The 12429-nt window shown below is 42.1% G+C and overlaps 1 protein-coding gene across 4 annotated transcripts in view; it reads right to left on the bottom strand.

Moving 5' to 3' along the window:
• The window catches only part of SRGAP1 (SLIT-ROBO Rho GTPase activating protein 1), a 187549-nt gene that overhangs the window by 68996 nt on the left and 106124 nt on the right, over positions 1 to 12429 (bottom strand). For all 4 annotated transcript variants that reach the window (XM_053252111.1, XM_053252107.1, XM_053252110.1 and 1 more), the window contains 2 exons: positions 9690 to 9885; positions 8023 to 8185 (listed from right to left, as the gene is read on the bottom strand). In XM_053252111.1, the coding sequence (XP_053108086.1) occupies positions 8023 to 8185; positions 9690 to 9885 (359 nt within the window). The remainder of the gene's footprint in view (positions 1 to 8022; positions 8186 to 9689; positions 9886 to 12429) is intronic.

The following is a 12429-nucleotide window of genomic DNA, read 5'->3' as shown; positions in this document are numbered from 1 at the left end:
AATTCCATGCTAGGGATCATTAGGAAGAGGATTGAAAATAAAAATGCTAATATTCTAATGCCCTTATACAAATCTATGGTCCGGCCACCTCTGGAGTACTGCGTACAGTTCTGGTCACCTTATCTTAAGGAGGACATTGTAGAACTAGAAAAGGTGTAGAAGAGAGCAACAAAGATGATCATCAAAGATGAACACCTTCTTTATGAGGCAAGGCTTCAGCATTTGGGGTTCTTTAGTTTGGAAGAGAAACAACTACAGGGAGACATGATAGAGTTGTCTAAAATAATGCATGGAGCAGAGGGAGTGGACAGAGAGAAATTTGTCTTCCTCTCTAACAATGCTAGAACCAGGGGTCATCCCATGAAACTGAAGGCCAGGAAATTTAGGACTAACAAAGGAAGTACTTTTCCACACAGAGCATAATTAATCTATGGAATTCTCTGCCATGGGATGTGGTGGTGGACACAAGCTTGGATGGCTTTAAAAGGGCCTTAGACAAATTCATGGAGGACAGGTCTATCAATGGCTACTAATTTGGTGACTATAGGCCACCTCCAGCCTCAGAGGCAAGATGTCTCTAAATACCATTTGCAGGGGAGCAACAGCAAGAGAGAGCATTCCCTCACCTCTTGTGAGAAACCTGTGTGTTTCACAGTGTCATGAGAAAGTGTCATTTCACTGTGTGAAAGCGGATGCTGGAGTAAATAGGCCCTGAGCCTGATTCAGTAGGGCTGTTCTTATGTTCTTATGACATCAATCAATCAATCTCTATTTGATCTTAGACCACCATAAGGGCAATAAAATACATAAGATACAAGCAGGAGATGGGAGATACAAAATATAAAACTACTGTTATGAAACTATTAAAATGTAGGGTAGTAAGGTAGAAGTAAATTTTAAAAATTTTAAAAATAAGATTTAAAATAGCACCAAGACTATCTGCAAGAGAGAAGTCTGCATCCTAGTAAACAGTAGGCCAGAAGGGTACTTAAGAGTACCCTTCTTAAAAACATCTTTAAAAATTCTTTAAAACATCCATAAAAAGTTAAGGTTGAGGCCAAGACTCGATTTTATAGGCTCAGCTCGCGGTCTCTCTAGGTGGGAGCTGTCATGGCACTGCCGATTCTACACGCTGCAGCACAGAACGTTGTAGCACTGTGCGTGATGGTGGGGTCTTCATCCAAGAAGAGCAGCAAGGTATAAAATTTACTTGAGCAACCAGATACTTGAAGAGTACTGGCAAGCTAAAGTTGGTGCAACTATCTCTGTAAAAGGAACAAGAGCATGTAAGAGGAGAACATGTGTGGTGGTTTTTACCTGCCCTGTGTCACAAGGACAAACCACATTAATGTCTACATACATTAATGATTCTATCATGAATTCACAGACTACAGAGGGAGAAAATTTTTGTAATGCAGATTAATAGCTAAACAGCACCAATAAGAAATTGAGGGTGAACTTGAAGGTTTAAATTTCAGGATCAAATTAGCGCTTTTAAATGAAAAGTATCCTTCATTACAAATTACTATACATATATTTATATTAGGTTGTATATTAAATTCTCATAGTGTGAGCATAAGTTTTTCCTGTTCAAGCATGAAGGAAGAACAATTTCTACCTCCCTCCCTTTCTCTCTAAAGCCCCCTGTACCCCCTAAAAATCTGCTCCTGAGGGTTGTGAGACCCTCCAGAGCGGGGTGGCATGTGGCAGAGCAGGCTGCAGCAGCAGAAAGGAAGAATAGTGGAAGGGGAGAACTGCGCCTTCCTCTTGGATAAACAGAATGTCTTCCACTAGCACTATGCATGCTTACAATATAACCTTCAATAAGTGGGTTTAAGTCTTTAAAGGTAATAACCAGCACCTTGAAGTGAGCCCCAAAACAAATAAGTAACCAGCGCAGATTATGTAAAGTGGGAGTGACGTGATTCTAATGGGCAGTTCCTGTTAAAAGCTTGGCTGCCATATTTTGCATCGACTAAAGGTTCCAAATGCTTTTCCTGGGCACCCCATGTCAAATGCATTACAGAAGTTGAAAAAGATTGTGGCTTGCATCCAGACTAGCACTCCATTATCGCACGAGGGTTCCCCCCCCATTATTTCTCTTTCTTCTGAAGTCCACTGTGCCTCTTGAAAATCTGTCCCACAGCCCAGTGGGCTTCAGAGAAAAAGGGAGATTGTCAAAAACTATCCCTCCCAGCTCATGCAATGGTGCAGTATTAATATGGATGTCAGACACTCCTGCATCAGTGCAGTGCTAGTCTGGGTGTCAGCCTGAGCTATTACTAATTACTGCTTTTGTGAATAGTACTGTGATTACCCAGTATACATCTGAATTTTGTATAGAAATGTCAGACACAGCACTTGCTGCATTTTATCACTCCACTGTTTACAATTTGTTCATACAGTGGTGTGTGTGTGAATGTATTACTGAAGATAACACTTCATGCATCTGTTGCAGTGGGTTTTAGTTCACAAAAGCTTATGCCAGGCTATAATCAGCTGACCCTTTGACTCCATAGAGCCTTTGCCTCTAAGCCAGCCTGGCAGTCTGAGCAACTTGTCAAGAGTAGAGAAACACAAACTTGGTGTGTGCCTCGTTCTGCATTGCCTTGTCTTGCCCACCCTTGCCCTGTCTTTGCTTGACTGACTCTTTTGATGCTCAACCCCAGCCCAGTTCTGACTACAGGATGTCATCCTTTGTTTGACTGTAAACTGGTACCTGAGTCAGGCATCTCCTTGACTGCTCCTGCAGCTTCTGACCCTCCAATTCCCACCTGTTCATGTCTGAACCAGATCTCCTGAGCCCAAGGTGTGACGCCCACTCCACTGGCTGCTGCTAAATAAACACCAAATACAAGTACTATACTATGAAGGCACTGGCATAGCTAAATGGGGAATTCTAGAATCCAGGAACTGAATATCAGAAACCTTAGTTCCTGCCCATGAGATTGAAATGGAGCACACCAGCCACTTAAAACTCAGATTTTAAAAAGTGTATTTCTTAGGACACTATGTCCTGAACAGCAAAATTATTTTTGGTTATTTTCACAAGGATTTCTTCAGGCACAGTTAAAGGTGCTCTCACTTACAAAGGTAACCTGCAACCTTTGAATTTGGTATATCAAATAATGTACCATGTATACTTCATACCACTGACCCTAAAGTCTTACACTCTGTTGCAAAACTCCAGAGAACATTTATATTTTCATTCTCTCCTTTTCCAACATCTTTTCCAAATATCCCCTTGACACTGAAATCAGGTGTCTGAGCCCAGAACTTCAAAGACTATCCACCTGCAGGCATAATTTAAAAAACAAAATAAAAAACCAACACTATAGGCATCCAGACTGCATTTTTATATGGAAACATTGCATGGAAGTTAATACGGCTATTCTCACAATCGGCTATAATCGGGCTAGGGGAGGCTAGCCTGATTTTAGCAGACCATGAGGATCACTGGGCTTGCAGGCGAGCCCAGTTGCCTCACAGTGGGTTACCCGCTTAGGAACCCCTCCCCTTAGCCCAGGTTAGCGGAGCGAGTGCTCCGCTAACCTGGGCTATACAATGGTGTGCTGTGGTGGCACGGCTCCACGCTGCAGCGACTCATGAGGAGACTCCCAACCGGGAGGCTAAAAGGCAGCCTCACAGCTCAGGGGTCTCTCCAGCGATTGCGCAGAGCATGCTGGAACTCCTGGGGGCCATGCGGCCCCTGAACTTCCAAGCCCCTGCCAGCTCCATGATGAGCGCTCCGCTAACCTGGGCTATATGATCATGTGCTGCTGTGGCATGGCTCCGTGCTGCAGCAACTCACGAGGAGACTCCCGACCGGGAGGCTAAAAAGCAGCCTCATGGCTCAGGGGTCTCTCCAGAGATAGCGTAGAGCATGCTGGAACTCCCGGGGGCCACGCGGCCCCCGAACTTCCAAGCACCTGCCAGCTCCATGACGGAGCTGGCAGTTGTGTGGGCGGCTGATCCGGCCACCCAGGGAGGGCTAATGATCATCTGCAGGGAGAGCGGGCTAGCCCGCTCTCCCCGCAAACCATCTGGAGGTGGGTCTCATCGATTGTGAGACCCGCCTCACAGTCTCCTTGAGCTTGTGCTCAAGGAGAAATTACTTCTTTTTTAAAAAGTTTTGGAGAGCTTTTATATGATCTAAACATTTTTACAAATACCTCTTTGGCATTCATGCTGAAAACCAAATGCTAGTGTTTTCAATTAATTGGATCCTACAGCCACTAAACATTTCACATCATCTCTGGCTAGATAGCAAATGAAAGGAAAGTATCTCCCCCAGTTTCTGACTGGAAAACAGACACACAGATTTAATCTAATTAATACTTTTTTATTATTAAAGAAATGTTTATAACCAATACAGAATTCATAGTGCAACTGTGGTAAACATCTTAATCGAGCTTTTTCTAATTAAATTAAAATGTGAAGAGATTATATAGCTTATCTCCTTCACCAAGAAACAATGTTAAATGTCTTAATAGGAAAATACCGAATATTAAATGTGCACTAAAAACTATTCTTAAACGTAAAATTTAATGTGATTTAAATATATAGTATTTTTATTATTTTGCACTGAATAGATGTTCTGAAATGCCATTACTAACTTTGCAATCATGATGACAGATGGGGCAGGCAATATAAATTTGACTTCAACTATGAAGTAATTTACAAGTAGCTGAGAAAAGCATGCTGCTGAGTTTTTTAAGGTTGATTCTCTGACAGCTGGGCAGAGGCAAGAAAGCCCAGTGGAAATGCCCAATCAGCACTTGTTCTGCCTTCTTTTGTATAAATGGAAAGCCAAAAATATCCTTTAAAACTAGGTTATGAATAAATGACTGATGGACATAACAGAATCTAAAAATACTTCTTCAGTTCACTGAGAAAACAGAATAATATAAAAGGCAACAGAATGCTTCAACACTGGGAGGCATGTAAGCTTGTGATATGATGTCCCTGTGACCTTGCAGTAAGTTTTGCAACAAGCACAGTACCTAGCTCACTAGTATATCTTTTACACACACACACACACACACACACACACACACACACACACTCTAGACAGAACTCTTCAAACACCTTTCTGAATTTTTGATTTCTATTGTCTGAAAGGTGTAATAGATGTCAGAAATTCAGCCCTCTACTTTTCGCTGCTGTGTAGCTGCAGCAAAGGATTCAGGATCCAATAAGGCTGTTGGACTGGTTAGGGCTGCTCGTGTGCAGCTGGGATCAAGCCTGATCCCGGCGCTACTGTGGCGCCTAGCTCAACTTTGCTAACTGAGAAAAGAGGCACTTTAAATTGGCGATTCTCTTTATTTAGCAGGGGGAGAGTAACTGACCCTACCCACCCCCAGCACAGAATCCCTCCAGTGGCTGTTGCTGGTGTCTATCTTACGTTTCTTTTTTAGTTTGTGAGTCCTTTGGGGACAAGGAGCCATTTAATTTATTTTAATCAATTTATATCTGTGTTAACCGCTTTGGGAACTTTAGTTGAAAAGTGGTATATAAATATTCATTTTAGTAACTTTGAAGCCTGGCAGGGGGAAGCGTGACCTTAACCCTGGTTCTGTGGTCGTGTGACCGCTTGGGCTGCTTAAGGCCAAGCAGACACAGAGACAGGTGCTAGAGCACCCAATGCACTGTGCTAGTCATGTGATGCATTGTGGGATATCTGGAGGCCAGCACACATGGTCCCGGCCTCTGGCGATCCATGCTACTTACTAAGAGTAGTGTGGATCATTTGGGAGCACAAGCCGCACTCCCAGCAGAAGTCTTTTGACTCTGTGTGTGTGTGTGTGTGTGTGTGTGTGTGTGTGTGTGTGTGTGGTGGAGGGCAAGGTAAGATCTGCGCAACCTCTCCCCCTCCTGCCCATGCGATCATAAGCATAGCCTCACTACTGTCAAACTCTCAATTCTAGAGCAACCTATGCTTCTTATTATGACACAGAGACCTCTTCCTTGTCACAATTAGGGGTGTGCATGGAACCGCCGAACTGTGGTCCGGCACTGGGGTGGGGGGGGTTGCTTTAAGAGCAGTGTGTGTAGTGATGTGCCCGGACCGGTCCGGAGGCCATTCTAAAGGCCTCCGGACCGGTCTGGACCTGGGTGGTTCGGGCGATTCAGGTGGGGGGTTGCTTTAAGAGTGGGGGGAGGGTTTACTTACCCCTCTTGCTGCTTTCCCCCTCCGTTGCCCGAAGTTTTTCTAGTAATTGGGGCGGCAGGATACCTCCCTGCCGCCCCTGCCCCGTTTCGCTTGAAAAGGCTCCCAGAAGTCTTCTGCGCGTGCACATCATGTGTTTCATGTCTCTGTGATGTGCACACACGCACAGAAGACTTCTGGGAGCCTTTTCAAGCGAAACGAGGGAAGGGGTGGCAGGGAGGTATCCTGCCGCCCCAATTACTAGAAAAACTACGGGCGACGGAGGGGGAAAGTGGCGGGAGGGGTAAGTAAACCCTCCCCCCGCTCTTAAAGCAACCCCCCACCTGAATCGCCCGAACCCCGAACCGCCCAGGTCCAGACCGGTCTGGAGCCCTTTAGAATGGCCTCCGGACCGGTCCGGGCACATCACTACACACAATACAGTAAGTGCCATATGTAACTGCTGGAAGGCCCTTAGTGGTGCAGTGCCCTGTGCCAGGTGCATTGCAGAGGACAGGAAAAGATGCAGGGCCTCCAGTAGACCTTTGGAAGTCACTTTAAGAGTTATTAGAGAGAAAGGCCCTGCCTCCCTAATACTGAAACAATGTAGCAACTATATCATATGTTACAAAAGATGCCAAGCTTCAGGGGCAAATCAGATCAGGTTACCCAGAGCTTTAAATTTATTTAATTTCAAACTCTAAATTGATTAACCTGTATATACTATTGATATTAAGTAATAAATACCTGTTGGATAACAGGTGGCCTGTATGAAGGTTGTTTAAATGAAAATGTGCAAATATATTTTCTTTGGTTAAAAAAATATAGCCATAACATTTTAGTGTTTTGTGTACATCAAATTATATATGCAAAAATAATGACAGATTTTCATTGTAATCCAAATATAATTCATGCAGTCCAAATAATCCCTAATTTATAGCTTGCTGTAGCAGGAAAATGCAGGATTTCTTTCGGTGTCTGAATTCAAATATTTTTAAATGACACTGGGAAATGCCACTACATAATGCACCTCCCTCTGGTCTTTTAGGGGTCTTTCATATCAATACAAATGTAATGATCAACATTACTGGAGCTAAACAGATTGAGTGTACCCTATACAGATTTTTTAAAAAAAACATTTATATCTTGTTCTTTCTCTGAGAAACTCAGAGTGGTGCACATGATTATTTTTATCAACCTTGTGAGGTAGCCTAGGCTGAGAGATATGTGACTGGTTCAGAGTCACCCAGTGAGTTTCATGGTTGAATGAAACTCAGCATCATTTTATACACAAATACAAGAACAATCACACCTTTGTCCAGAGGTAATTAAAACAATACCTAAAGGAAAAATTGCTACTTTCCTACAACCAAAAAAATCCTATTTATGCCATGTGAAATCTTCACATGAATTCAGAACACTATGCTTTTTTTCCCTCTGGAAAATAAAGTTCAAGGGAAGAGTTTAACAAGATTATAGCAGAGAACAGGAAGTTTTTTTTGCTTCAACCTGTTTTTTCATGAGTGAAATTTCTTTCAAGTAATTTAATGAGAACAGAATATCCTTCCATATTGGTAGGTTAATTCATGAACTCTTATTCTCTTTCTTGAGGATAACGCAGCAAACCTCTTTAATAAAAAAGTTTGTCTCACTTACCCTGTCAGCATTTAAAAGAGTAAGTTCTTGAAAGCCCCATCACAAAAAGCACTTTCCTCTCTACATTTACAGTAAGAAATGTCATGAGGGAGTTAGTAATACGCTGAAGTAGGATATGTTATTGCATTACCAAGTCGCCTACAGAGTATTCATTTAAAATTTATGTCTTTTAGACACTTCCCTTTCCATACAAAATCTGAGAAATTATAATGAAGTACCTTCTTGAACATCCTGGTGGAATCTTCACTTATCTGCATAAAGCGCATAATGACATTATTCAGGTATATATCACTCAGAGTTGCATGATCCTTGCTTTCCCGTCTCACTTGGTTGAGGAGTAAATACCAACAATTCACTGGAGACAGCAGATTCTGGTCTTTCCTAGTAAACACAGAAACTGTATATAGCTTGTGTGTTCGATATACCTTCCTGCTACAGGCATATTACCAATTTCCGCATAAACATGACTACAAAAATTTAATTGTATGAGTACATGAAGGAGCCACTGATTTTAGGACAAATATTCAGGAACTATTAATGTGGCTCTTTTGTTTCTTAGGATTCTTCAATCACCATTTGGCACTCAAAATCTGGATGGCTAAAGAATGGTAGAAGAGAGGATTTATTGCATCCTATACATGAATATTTTATGGGCAGTGGAGATTCTAATTCCCTTTAGCACTTTTGAATCTTGGACTAGCATGTGGTAATTATCTCAGATTAATTAGCAAGGAGTGCACAGAGTGTTAGTAATAACACCAAAAACAAACATGCAACATTTTTAGGTTTTACACAGTATGTCCCATTTGGGAACAGCATTATATCTATGCAGGAAGATATAATGCAACAAACAATAGAGAATAAGGACCCATACAGATGGCAAGTTATAGTGTTTCCAGTTTCAAGCTGTATAGTGTTTCCAGTTTCATGCACGTTGTGGAAAGAAAGTTCCATGCATGGACTGGAAAAACTAGTATATGTACTTTATATGGTACAAGTAGTGGCAAAAAACACGTACATATGTTCTTTGTGCCTCTGCTTTCTGCACTCCGGCTTTTATGTTTGAAGGGGAAAGAAGAGGATCTTTAAAGGGAAAGGATGAGAATCTCCTTTCCACAAGCTTCCAAAAAACTTCTCATGGCTGTAGAGCCATTGCAAACAACCTACTTCCTTAATACAAATATCTCTTTTTCTGTGTATCTATCTAATCTAATCTAATCTAATCTAATCTAATCTAATCTAATCTAATCTAATCTCCATCCCTAATTGGCATAGTCAAGTGGATAGTGTTAATAGACATGTACCTGGGAGAGTTCAAATCCTTGTCCAGCCATAGACTCAGCAGGACGAGTTATACACTCTCTGCTTCACTTCTCTATCTCTAAAATGCACATCATAGTAAACTATTTCCCAGTGTCATTAGGAGGAACAACACATTTTAAAGTTCTTGTGCACATGAGAAGCCTTAGTACAGATGAATAAATGCTGCTATTTTAAGATTGTACAAAGCAGAAATATAAAAAGTAAGAACAAAACCAAAACACATTGGCCACCATGGGCCGTAAAACCTGGACAGTTCTGAACTGTCTTGAACACTGTGAGCGGCCAAAACTCCCCGCAAACAGTCTTGCACAAGAATGCTCTTGCACAAATACTTTAACTGGTGCAACTGAACTTCTGCAACTCTACTTGCACTGGAAATAATGTAAGCAGTGTCACAGAAGTGCGACTGTGCAAGTTCATGTATTTGTGTAAGTGCACTCTTGCGCAAGAGTGTTGGCTTTTTTTAATTGCTTGCAGCGGCTCAGGAAGTTCCAAACCACCTGCATTTCACAGTGCAATGTATCAGTCATTGAGAATATATATATAAAGTGCTTTGGCTTACTTGTATTGTTGATGGTCCTTAGTACTTCTTGTTTTTGCCATGAATCTTTCTGCTAATTTTTCTAGATTGCGAGAGTATTCAGTCTCTATTTCAGCTTTTTTGCGGAAAAAATCCTGGAGGTCTTGAAGAAGCTGTACCCTCATCTCAGTCTGCTGCTCCAGACATTTCTGCTGCTCTATTAGCTGAGCTCGAATCTCTGCAATGACACACACAGCAATAGCAGTTAAGAGAAGCTGACAAAACACAGCGGCCTGCTTCCCCTAAATAATATTTAATAAAATAATGAAGTGCAGTATAATTTTATATACTAGCTATACATTACATGATTGTATTCTATTGTGCAAGTATGTTCAGCTAAGGAACAGTATGGCAACGTGGAGGTAAACTGGTGCATGCCAAGTACTGAACTGTGTTTAAACAGCTTCATTGGTTACTACCAGTTAGTTTCAACCTCTACAGCCTTTGGGTTTAGGATACCTCAGGTATCCTAGATAACCTCCCATCTCTACAAATACACCTTCCCGATGTGGTTAGGTTATCATATAATATCCTGCTCTATATTAGACTAGTAGCTAAGAGAAGCAAAACATTCTCTGTAGTGGCACCTATTTCATGGAACTGGTTTCCCAGATAATTTTGCCAAGTCTGCTCTATCTTTCAAATGATGAGTTAGACATCTTTTCATTCTAGAATGAAAGAATGAATGTATTGAACAATGAATGAATGAATGAATGTATAGAATAAATGTATTGAAGAATTGAATGTATAGAATGAATGTATTGAAGTCCAGGACCCCCAAGGTAGCATTCTCAGAAATGCTACCTGTTCCACGCGCAGATACAGTGAGACAGGCAGAGCTGAGGGGTTTCAATGTGTGGATGAGATGTTGGTGCCGGGAGGAGGGGTTTAGATTTGTTAAGCACTGGGATACATTTTGGGGCAAGCAAGGCCTGTACAAAAGGGACGGGCTGCACTTGATCCAAGATGGAACCAGACTGCTGGTGCTTAAAATCAAAAAGATTGCAGAGCAGCTTTTAAAATGACGCCTGGGGAATAGCCGTCGGGAGCTGGCCATCATCCGTTTCGGCAAATACCATCCTTTAAAGTGTGAGGGCGTAAAGGATTCAGATCAAACAGAAGGGGACAGAGCAGAACCACATAAAGAGCAGACAGGAGCCTGTGCCAGCTGGTCAAAGAGTCAAAAGAAAGATAGCACACATCAGGTGAGAGATTCAGCGTATAGGTGCTTATATGCCAATGCCAGAAGCCTCCGAGCCAAGATGGCTGAGCTGGAGTGCTTGGTTGCTAACACAGAAATAGATATAGTGGGCATAACAGAAACATGGTGGAACACTGAGAACCAGTGGGACATTATCATCACTGGATATAAACTCTATAGAAAGGACAGGGAGGGGCACTTTGGAGGTGGAGTAGCACTTTATGTTAAAGAAGGGATAGAATCTAACCAGGCAGAACACCTAGGAGGACTCAAACCTGTGGGTGACAATACAAGGCCTGAACGGAAATGTGCTACTGGGGATGTTCTATCACCCTCCGAGTCAAAATGCTGACAGTGACTGGGAGTTGCAGGAGGAAATCAGGGAGGTGTCAAGGAGAAGCAGCGGAGTAATAATGGGTGACTTCAGTTACCCACACATAGACTGCATAAATTCACAGTCAGGTAATGACAAAGAGGTCAAATTTCTAGATATGCTGAATGACTGTGCCCTAGAACAGTTTGTTTATTTATTTATTCGATTTTTATACCGCCCTTCCGAAATGGCTCAGGGTTAGGGTTAGGGGTTAGTCTTGGAACCAACCACAGAGAAGGTGACCTTGGACTTAATCCTGAGTGGCACCCAGGACTAGAAAAGGTGCAGGTGAGGGCAACCAAGATGATCAGGGGCCTAGAGCACCTTCGTTATGAGGCAAGGCTACAACACCTGGGGATATTTAGTTTAGAAAAAAGATGACTGCGGGGAGACATGATAGAGGTCTATAAAATCATGCATGGTGTGGAGAAAGTGGCTAGAGAGAAATTCTTCTCCCTCTCACATAACACTAGAACCAAGGGTCATCCCATGAAATTGATTACCAGGAAATTTAGGACCAACAAACGGAAGTATTTTTTTACACAACACATAATCAGCTTGTGGAATTCTGCCACAAGATGTGGTGACAGCCAACAACCTGGAAGGCTTTAAGAGGGGTTTGGATAACTTCATGGAAGAGAAGTCTATCAACGGCTACTAGTTGGAGGGCTATAGACCACCTCCAGCCTCAAAGGCAGGATGCCTCTGAGTACCAGTTGCAGGGGAGTAACAGCAGAAGAGAGGGCATGCCCTCAACTTCTGCCTGTAGGCTTCCAGCAGCATCTGGTGGGCCACTGTGTGAAACAGGATGCTGGACTAGATGGGCCTTGGGCATGATCCAGCAGGGTTGTTCTTATGTTCTTATGTAGAAAGCTTTCAAGCGATTTATCTGCTTACTTTTTTCATGTTGTATTAGGTCTGGATAATCTTTACTTGCTGATTTTTGTGTTTTGTCAGTGTTATGGTTGTTCAATGTTTTCATGTTTTGATAATTTATAGAGATATTTTTGGTTTTGACTTTTATAGTATTTTATTATAACTGTAAGCCACCTTTAGGTCTTACCATAGATCAAAAGGTAGTACTTTTTAAAAAAACACTAAATACATGGTAATTGGTTTAAAGACTGCAACTGAAGTACCTGAAGGAT

This window comes from Hemicordylus capensis, chromosome 5, assembly GCF_027244095.1.
Source record: "Hemicordylus capensis ecotype Gifberg chromosome 5, rHemCap1.1.pri, whole genome shotgun sequence".
Classification (NCBI taxonomy): domain Eukaryota; kingdom Metazoa; phylum Chordata; class Lepidosauria; order Squamata; family Cordylidae; genus Hemicordylus; species Hemicordylus capensis.
Note: the sequence above shows the minus strand (reverse complement) of the source record. Positions and strands in the feature narration are given on the sequence as shown.